At 44.9% G+C, this 10,118-nt stretch overlaps 1 protein-coding gene across 1 annotated transcript; it reads left to right on the top strand.

Annotated features, from left to right (window-relative positions):
• The first annotated feature begins 1,168 nt into the window (after nt 1-1,168).
• wnt9b (wingless-type MMTV integration site family, member 9B) lies at nt 1,169-7,620 on the top strand. The gene is made up of 4 exons (XM_085783882.1): nt 1,169-1,398; nt 1,991-2,244; nt 3,764-4,029; nt 5,637-7,620. The coding sequence occupies exons 1-4, from the start codon at nt 1,313-1,315 to the stop codon at nt 6,096-6,098; spliced, it is 1,068 nt and encodes a 355-aa protein (XP_085640008.1). The 5' UTR covers nt 1,169-1,312; the 3' UTR covers nt 6,099-7,620.
• Nucleotides 7,621-10,118: the final 2,498 nt, after the last annotated feature.

Here is a 10,118-nt window from a genome sequence, read left to right as displayed (position 1 = left end):
ATGTTTTCATATGATATCATGAATAGAAAAGAAAATGTTTCATGAAACATAGTGCAGAGGTATTAAATTAGAATGACAGGCAAGTTTGTCTGTTACCGTCACTCACCGTCATCGTTGCCCTGGTTGAAATAAATAAATAAAATGATAATACATAGTCTGTGAAAATAAGTGTTGATGAAAGGTCAGGGGGCAGGGACCCAGAATTCCTAGCAACAGCCTTGACATGCCACAATAGGATTTCCTCAGGAACCTAACAACAATACAAATAAAGTCAGTCACACTCATCATTATTAAATGCAACATTTTAAATAAAATAAATAAATAAATAAAAACCAAAATGTACATTACACTTTCTCAGATTGGCTTTATTTGCAGCTCTGGTCAGTTTATTTCAGACTGAATTTCTATATCCAACCCACTAGATGGCGCTCCATCCATGGTTGTGTTTTTTTTTTCTTTTCTTCTCCCTCCCAGCTACTAAGTATGAGTGTGTAGTTTGATTGGAAGAACAGGCCATAGGACCTTTAATAACATGCTATATGTTCGGTCCTTTAATTTCAGACCTCACGGATCATTTACTTCTCCTGAATCCTGCTGGGCTTTGATTTGTTTGCAGATGGCAGTGATTATAATGTAATAACTCACATGACAAAAATAAGTTCTGTTTTTACTTTCTCCTCTCCACGTTAAGAGCTTGAACCTGTTGCTCAAGGGCACTTCGGAGTGTGTGCACTTTAGGGGACAGAACATGAAACCGCCATGTTGCTTTTAATTTGTATTACTACAAATCAACCAAAAAGCAATTTGTGCAAGGAATTCAACGCGCTTGGCAAATTAATGTGATTCCTTTTGAGAGAAAGTAAGTAGCCTACAAAAAACATAAACTCTGCTCACAACTATGGGTTTGATTCGGTTTGGATTCGTGTAAACTGCTGCAGTGGCGAACGATGCAATGATGTGATGGTGAGGTCAAGGTGTGATGATGAGATTTCTTTCTGTATCACTGCAGGTAGACACCGTCGCTCTGCAGCTCCGTCCACCTGGGTGGCGTTTTTTACAGTGGGAGGGAGCACACGGCAATATTGAGAGAGTCCAATGAGGTATGAGGTAACCCCCCCCCCCAGCCACCCCCACCTCCTCCCTCCCCAGAGAGCCCTGCCTCCCAGCGGAGCACTGCATGGGCCAGGCGCACCGGGTTGTTGAAAGTCTGTTGTGTGCATGTGGGGGCCCTTAAAGAGGTGCGCCGAGCGGACGGCACAGACTTTCTCCGTGGAAGAATCAGCGAGATGAAGAGCAGCGCCAACCCGGCACCATGCGCTCCAGGCTCCCACGGACCGCCTGCCTACTGCGACTCATTGCACTCTGCATTCTCCTCTCGCACACTGCAGCTTACTTTGGGTCAGACAATTGTCCTTGAGTTTTGCCTCTCTCTTCTCATCACACGACTTTACCTTTTGCCTTAGCCATGCAGTTTACGCACGTACGCGTCAATTGCGCACAGACTTCTGAGCTGCAGTGTTGTTAAGTTGTTCGAAACCTCTGGAGTTTTTTTTTTTTTTTGCAAATTGTTATGCGATTTTGTTGCAATAAGACGTGATGATCATAAGTGATGATTTAACTTTATCTCAACCACATCAGGATGAATTATTTTTGTTTTGGAGTTCGTTCCTGTGTAGGAATTCGTGTTGTTTGGACATGTCGTGGAAAAACTTCCTTTTTATTTAATTTATAATTATAGAAATTAAGTTTTCACGTGGAAAGAGAAAAAAAAAGAAAAAAAACAAATTAAGTATTCGAGTGCGCACATGCGTCACAGTGACACCTTTCCATCAGGAAATGATATTTATGAACTAAGTGTGTAATTATTTGAGGATATTTAATATTTTACACATGATCATGAACTCTTGATTTCAAAGGCAGGAATATATTTAGCTTTATTAACAAAACCATTATAATTCCTAACATCTTTCTTTCTTTCCTCTCCATGCAGGCTGACAGGTCGGGAGCCCTTGGTGTTTTTACCTGGCCCGTTTTCCAATGAGCCCCCCACGGGAAAGGCCCACCTGAAGCAGTGCGAGCAGATGACTCTGACCAGGCGGCAGAAGAGACTCTGTCGCCGGGAGCCTGGCTTGGCCGACACGCTGCGGGAGTCGGTGCGCCTCAGTCTGCTGGAGTGTCGCTATCAGTTCAGGAACGAGCGCTGGAACTGCAGCCTGGATGGCCGAGGGAGCCTCCTGAAGAGAGGTGAGTGAGCTGCTCATCCAGTCTCTCTCCTCTCTCTCATGCTAGTTTTAGCTCTTTATTTAGCCAAAGTGATCAGTGAGCAGGTAGCTACTGTGCGTTCTCTCTCTCGACCTCTTTATTATATTTCCCTGAAGTGAAGCAGGTGCACAGTTGCGCGCTTTTTCTTATCTCCATCACTCAGATGACTGTGTATTTTTATAGACAAGTCTCTGGGAAGTATATGTTGTCCTACATCTGATCTGACTGCATGGCCCTGAAGCTGGAGGCAACAAAAACCAGGTGATCAGATGAAACAGTAGAAAGAAAAAAAAATGAGGAGGAAAATAAGGATGAGCTAATGGGTTCTCAAGAGTTGGAAAAGTTTGAGACACAAATCAGACACGACTCTTGTTAAACTTGATTTATATTGATCATTTTTTATTAAATCATAGAGGAATGTAATGGTGTTTGAAAATGATTCAGCAATTTTCATCTGAATTAATGTGATCTGTCACTGATGCTAATATAAAATGGATATCAATTAATTTAGAAAAGGTTAAAAAACGTTTTTGTGACTTTATGATCAGAAATTTAAAAATAAGATGAAAATGTAATGGCAGTTTCCTTTTTGCATCACTGATTTTGACAAGTTAGAAATTAACCTTAGATACTCAAATCATGGTAAAGTGACTGACGTCAATGTGGTGCATTTAATTAAAGTCTGTGGCATTTTTTCTTATTTCTAATAGGCCTAGCAAAGCAGCTGAGACAGGCAAAGTTCTGTGAAGTCACATGACTTTATAGTTAGTTTTTTTCACAAAGATCTGATCACCTACAAACCTACAAATGCATTAAAAAAAATACACATGTAGACTACACACACAGAATCTCCATATCGCCTATAGCTGATCCCCTGCAGCTCTGCTGTGAACAGCAAATGCTTTAGGATCTCCCAGACTCCGTGCATATGGATATCAGTGTGTGGGAGAACATGAACAGGTCAGCATAGAGGTAATGAAGGAGTAGGAAGCCAAGAAATGCGGTGCGGTGGAGAGCGCTCAAGCCCTGTGGTTATTTTTATCTGGGGAAAGCGCCCATTCCCAGAGGAAAAGGGTGGCGTGATTACCCACTTTCATCTGGGAAAATCCTTCCCAGTCAAAATAATAATTAATTGGATCAAAATACACCCCGGTGACGGCTCTGCGTGAAGCAAATAACAGTGCGAAACCAAAAGGAAAGGTCGGAGCAGGAATTATGACACATGAAAATTTGCAGTATAATGCTGACGTTGTTTTAAACCATGACAACGCACTGAGCGCTTTGTAAACACTTGGACTTGGAGGTTTATCCGGTGGCACAAAAGACATTGTGATGATTGTAAACTGTGGAATAATCCCTAAAAGCTGCACTTTTTTGTTATCTCAGCAAATCCAGCTTCTCAGACGTGTCCAGATAAAACTTCATTGATGCACTTTCCTGATAGTAATGTTCTCCTCCCCTCTCTCTTGTTCTCCTCTGGTGATTTTCGCATCTACTGCAGCTTTCAAGGAGACTGCCTTCCTCCTGGCGGTGTCCTCTGCAGCTCTGACCCATGCGCTCGCCAAAGCGTGCAGCTCGGGCCGGATGGAGAGGTGCACGTGCGACGACTCCCCCGGCATCCAGCACCGAGAGGCGTGGCAGTGGGGGGTCTGCGGCGACAACCTGAAATACAGCACCAAGTTCCTGAAGAAGTTCCTCGGCCAGAAGAGGGTCAGCAAGGACCTGAGGGCTCAGGTGGACGCCCACAACATCAACGTTGGAATTCGAGTGAGTGCGAACAAACAAACACAGAGAGTGGAGCAGAAAAAAAGAAAAAAGAAAACTCTCCTCCACACACACACACGCATGCACGCACACACACTTTTTCTTCTATCTTTTATGATCAAGTTGCCTCCCAAGCCCAAGGCATCGAAATCATCACCTTTACCTGAGCCACACTTTGCCCAATTAGCTGGGCTGCAATTTTACATAACAATTATAGCTCCAGCACACTCCTGCACCATCAGAGGATGCAGGATTGTAATCCTCCATGCCAGCCAGACAAACTCTCCCTCCCCCCCCTCACCCACCCCTCCGCCTCCCTGTGTGCTGCCGTCGTTCGTTGGCCTTGGTGGATAACACAGAGGCAGAGGGTGAGGCAGTGCAGCGAGGGGAGACAAGGCGGCTGTGGGATCGTCGGAGCCAGGTGTTCTCAGGCATGATAAAGCTTGCTGCGCAGGGCCTATACAGAAAATTAAAGGTCTCATGTCGGGGGAGAACGATTATAACCGTGGCCTCTTTTTAATATACGAGCGAGCATTTTTTCCCACTTACTGGATCACTGCGCTCTTCATAAATCCACCTAAATGTTCATAACCACCGCTGCTGCTATGGAGCTGTGGAAGAGCAGCAGAGACACCCCTGCTCCCCTCCCACACAGACCATCACCCTCAGGGGACCGTGCTCCCAGCAGCTCACACCTCAGTTAGAGAGCCATCGGAGACAAAAAAAAAAAAAAAAAAAGGAACAGGAAGAACTGAGGGCCACGATCTTATCTCATCTTTTACTGAGTTAAATGTTTTCCTCACTTTTCACCAATGTGGCTTAGAGGAGCAGTGATAACAAGCCCCCCCCCCCCCACCACCACCACTCCTCCCTCCTTGTCTCTCTCTCCCATGTCTCAGTAATGGTGCTCTGAAGCCCCTCAGGCGTTCATACCTGCAAAGGGAGGAACTGAGCAGAACTTCTCAACCCCAGAAGCCCCCTCTGGCTCCCTCTGTCTCTGTGTGACCTGTCTCTGGCCCCCACTAAGACAGCAGGCTGAGTGATCGAGCTCTCATCGCTGACCATCAAGCTCGCTGAACTATTAACCTAAAACCTAGATTTACAAACTAATTTCATTTCATTTTTCTCCCTCTTCTTCTTTTCGCTCCGAAATTCTTATCACTGTTTTCCATGAGCACGGTCGGGCACGTACTTAAAAAACATGGGTGGAGAGATTCCACTGTCTGCAGCGGTTTGTCGCCTCTGCCTCGGGCTTCAGCAAGAGGAGAGACAGGAGCGAGGCAGATAGAGCCAGTTTCAACACATTGAGGGGAGGAGGGAAAGAAAGAAAAAAAATACAGTGCACGAGCTGTCCAAGTGAGAAATGTGAGGTAAATGAAATACAGCATCCTGAACAGTCCCCCCTCAATCCATTATGTCAAAATTTTGGAGCTACAGGCAGACTAGCTGCCACCCCTAACCCTCTACCCAACCTGCAGGAAACTGTCTCCCTCTGTCCAGATAGACCTCCCAGATAAGAGGCCAGGTAATGAATCAAACTGAAGGAACTGACATCCCTCCCTTTTTTTTCTTTTCCCTTCTGTGCTTTTTTTTCTCTTCTCTTTTCTCAGGCGGTGAAGAGCGGTCTGAAAACAACTTGCAAGTGTCACGGCGTCTCCGGCTCTTGCGCCGTACGGACTTGCTGGAAGCAGCTGTCGCCCTTCCACGACACCGGGCGGCTGCTCAAGTACCGTTACGACACCGCAGTGCGGGTGCTGAGCGTCACCAACGCGGCGACGGGGGAGACGGAGCTGGCGGGGCCCCGTCGTCACGGCCAGAGCCTCCGCATCACCGACCTGGTCTTCCTGGAGGACTCCCCCAGCTTCTGCAGGCCGTCCCGTTACTCCCCCGGCACGGGCGGCCGGTCGTGCGCCAAAGACACCAGCTGCGGGAGCCTGTGCTGCGGACGGGGCTACAACACGGCCATGCGCCTCACCAGCCTGTCCTGCCACTGCCAGGTGCGCTGGTGCTGCCACGTGGAGTGTCAGACCTGTGTGAGAGAGGAAGAGGTGTACACCTGCAAAACTGGATAAGCAAAAACGACGAGACAAAGAAAAAATGTGAGAGACAAAGAGTTTGTCATCATCAATCTCACAAAAAATCTAAATGACTGATCTCCCATTGACAAATCCACTGCTCTGATCTCACATCAGCTCATGTCTCTGCAGATCTCCACACTGAGTTGCATGTTATGTTGGGAGGAAGATACACTTTAATAACATTAATAGAAAATTTGCTGGTAATTTGCTTACAGTAGATGAGGATGTTTTCAAACCACTCTGCTTTCCCTCTCTCACTGGATGCACTGAAAATCCCACTCTTTCTGGGACGGAGGGGAAACAAGCTCTTAAAAGAAAAGAAAAGAAAAGAAACACAGGTACTGGACTGGACTGGATGCCACCAGCAGTACGACGTCACACCCTGTCCGCAGGGGGGGAGCGAGCTCTGACACTGACTTTGCTTGTGTTGTACTGATCCCATTTCATTTGACTATTTATTGTATCAGTCATTGTGTCTGTTGTACTGCTGCTTTATACTCCAACCTTCTTATAATCCAATGTTGCCACTGAGGCTGAAAGAGCCTGAAGAGGAATCTACCTGTCCTGTCTGTCCTATTCTGTCTGCTGTGTTGTAATTTTTCTGCTGTGGAGAAAAAGCACTTAAGTTGCTCTTTGCTACATATGATATTGTATGAAAGTGTATAGCTAATCGCAGAAGTTAGAATAAAAAATGTCTAGGTCTGATCTTATGTATAAATGGAACCACTGGAAGCTTTGAGGTGTGGTAAATGCCACTGATATACATTGTAACTTCATGTGTAAAGAACCAAGCTGGGTTTCAGTTGCTCTTATGGAAATGTCTATGAAAATCTCTACATGGAGCCTAATGTGTGCTCAGCAGAACAAAGGGAAAATACTGGGAGTCACAGTCAAAGGGAAACACAAAACACTCTTTGGAAATTTCTGCAAGCAGGAATGAAAAACACTTAATTTGTAAACATACCAGCTCTTTTCTGTTTTTTTTTTCTTCCTGTCTATTTATAGAGGCGTAAACTTTGCAATACTTTCAAGTCTAAAATTGCCTGATTGAACCGTTTTGTCTTCAAAGTCTAATTCAGCCACATCTTTGTTCTCGGTGCCTTTGAACTGGGCCAATCATGCTCCTTATTTTCGCAAATTGCTAATCAAAGGGAAATCACCATGTTACCCCCCCCTCCCCCCCAATACAAAGTGTCCATGCACGCAGGTCACAAGTGCACGTTAGACCCCGAAAAGGTTTATTACTATTGGCCAGTTTATGTTTTGTGTGAGCGATTCTGAACTGCACATATGATATGGATATAACTCATGCCAGGGCTCCAGGCGTGTGACAATGTGGAATCGTAATTTACTACCTCACTTCAACTTTTGGCAAATATCAGTAAGATTTATGAGTTATGCAGAGTTATTCTCTCTGTAGATACATGTTTTCCTTTGATTATATATATGAATTTGGTCTTATATATATGTGTGTATGTATATAAACATATATACTGTATATATACACATATATAAGTAAATGTTTCTCTTCAGTTTTGTTGCCTTACATTCTTATTTAAAACAAATAAGATTAATAAATGGACATACATTTGTAAGAGGTGTGTTTTGTGTTTGTTTTTTTCAGTTGCTAGAGGCGGTCGCCCTCAACTATGCTCTGTCTCACGCACACACACACACACACACACACACACACATGCATACACACACACACACCACAGGGAAACGAGTGCAATACACCTGCCTGAACCACTTCCTGCTGATACTGCCCTGCCCTCCTTTTCATCTGAAAGGCCTGTGGTCTCGCTGCATCATCCTCAACCGCCCTGTAACAGGCAATGGACTGAGTGGGTGGGTTTTTGGGTGGGTGGGTGGAGGGCACGCTTACAGGTGTTGTGCCTCTGGCCAGCACAACAGCCGCGATGACAATCATAATGGCGATGATGACTCAGAGGAATGCTGTCTTTTTACAGAGCGTTTGACCCCACAATTCCCGATTAGAAAGTTGCCATCGGTCGCGGCTGCGTGCCGACGATGAGAGCGGTTTACGTGCTATTATCCCTGAATCATAACTTTCCACTCATTTACAAGGCATCAGTGAAGCTCCGGCACACAGAGGGCTATTGTATGAGCCGTTTATGTTTAGTGTGCGCCCTGGTGCTTTTGATGTTGCTCTCTAATTACTGTGATTACACATTATTATTCCTTATTAGAACATCAACTTGAGAGCCAGATTATTGCAGAGAATTATATCATAATTTTAAAATTACTAGGTCTTTCTCACAAGGCTAATTACGTCTCTTTTATGGATGCACACTATATGGCATTGTTGGTGCAAATGATGAGTATACTGTAGTGAATGTCATGACAGGGCATTTTGTAACATAACATTTAGGATTAAAAAAAAGCCTGTTTGACATGCATGGAGCTATGAGATTAACAATATAAAAAAGAGAGGAAAATAAAGGTTAAAATCTTTCCTTATGTAAAAGGCAGAATCACTGTAAGTGCAGAAAACACATGCCTCATTAATGCATCACTGCTCGATACAGCACAGACAGAGGCTTTGCTGCTTCAGCCTTATTCAACCTGCTATGACCAAGAGCTCATGGTTGCTAGTATAGATGGTCGGTAGAGTTACCAAACTCTGGCCAGATATTGTTTTATAAAGGAGATTACTAAGCCTGGTTATTAACCTTATTTCATTTCTCCACTTTTGCTGTAATGGACACTACTAATCAAAAGTTTCACAGTGTTGCTTTAAGAGTTGGGACTTACTTATGGATGGAGAAAATTCTCCTACATGTAAGGTTAAACAAAATATATGATTTTAAAAAGCTGAACACTGAAGGTCTGTTGTCCATGCCTCATATTTTGGAGATACATGGTTTTCACAGGACAGCAGTGATAGGTTTTTGTCCATGTAATAACATCATTGTATTACCAGTATAAACCTCAGCATGTATCCTTTGCTACGATATTAATTTCCCCCTTCTCAGACAATAAAGTTGAAAACTTCAGTTCAGAGATCCATACACGCATCGGCTGACGACCGAGGTCAGACGGGTTCATGTGGTGAGTCCACTGACTCGCTCACATTAACTCGCCATATTATCATATTGTGGATCAATATTTAACTTTATTCAACATGAACGCTGTGCATTATTATGCACCTATGCACCTTCCTCTGGGCAGAGGGATAAAGAACGAGACAGAGGAGTGTGTCGCGGGCTGGAGGGTGGACCGGGGTTGAGATATTGAAAGACATAAAGGAAAGAGATGAGGATGGAGGGATGAGAAGGGATAGTTTGTGGCCCCAGGAGGCCTATCCCCTGCTGCTGCTGTTGTTGTTTTATAATGAACTCCTAAAGCCTTCATTTCCCTCACTACCCTGAGTGGGGGGGAGTGCAGCGATGGGGGCTGCTGAGTCCACAGCCGGATTCGCACGCACAAGCCCCGAGGGTGGCTGCTTTGAGCAGGGTGGTGGTGGTGGTGGTGGTGGGTGGGTGGGTGATGGGGAGGGGGTTGGATGGAGCAAGGGTGCAATGTGCAAGCTCCTGTGTTGTCTGTGTATGTGTTTGAAACAGTCCTGACAGGAGACAGGTGAGGGCAGAGAGGGTTTTTGCATATGTATGTGTGCATACTTGCCGTGTGCACACACCTGTGGTCACTTCAATGGGGAGTGATATGAGAGTGTGTGTTTGTAGTGAGGTTTTCAGTGCGGGTGGGAGGGTTGAAGGGGGGGTAGTCAGTCTGCTGTATGCTAGAGTTTCTCAGTCACCCTGCATGGGACACTGGATGACATAGATAATATAGGATAATGCAGGTGGTAACACTATCTCCTGTGTCTGCACTGGTCTGGTTCAGGTAAAGGTTACTACGCCGGGCAGAGGTGCAGCCCCACACTGAGCTCTGATGGATGAAGATGAATTAACAAACTGAGGCCGGGCCTTTTTTTTTTTTTTTGAGATATGTATTATAGTTGTGTTGCTTAGCAAAAGGATATTATCCATAGCA

The sequence above is a fragment of the Trachurus japonicus genome, chromosome 8 (genome assembly GCF_045865225.1).
Source record: "Trachurus japonicus isolate A0001 chromosome 8, Traja_1.0".
Lineage (NCBI taxonomy): Eukaryota > Metazoa > Chordata > Actinopteri > Carangiformes > Carangidae > Trachurus > Trachurus japonicus.
The sequence above is the reverse complement of the archived record's forward strand: the minus strand, read 5'-3'. Positions and strand labels throughout refer to the sequence as shown.

Bases quoted from the DNA above. Each gene is read 5' to 3' on its own strand.
- wnt9b (XM_085783882.1), top strand. From the start codon at position 1,313: ATGCGCTCCAGGCTCCCACGGACCGCCTGCCTACTGCGACTCATTGCA. The intron at 1,399-1,990 runs GTCAGACAATTG...CTCTCCATGCAG, and splicing joins CACACTGCAGCTTACTTTGG to GCTGACAGGTCGGGAGCCCT. The intron at 2,245-3,763 runs GTGAGTGAGCTG...CATCTACTGCAG, and splicing joins AGGGAGCCTCCTGAAGAGAG to CTTTCAAGGAGACTGCCTTC.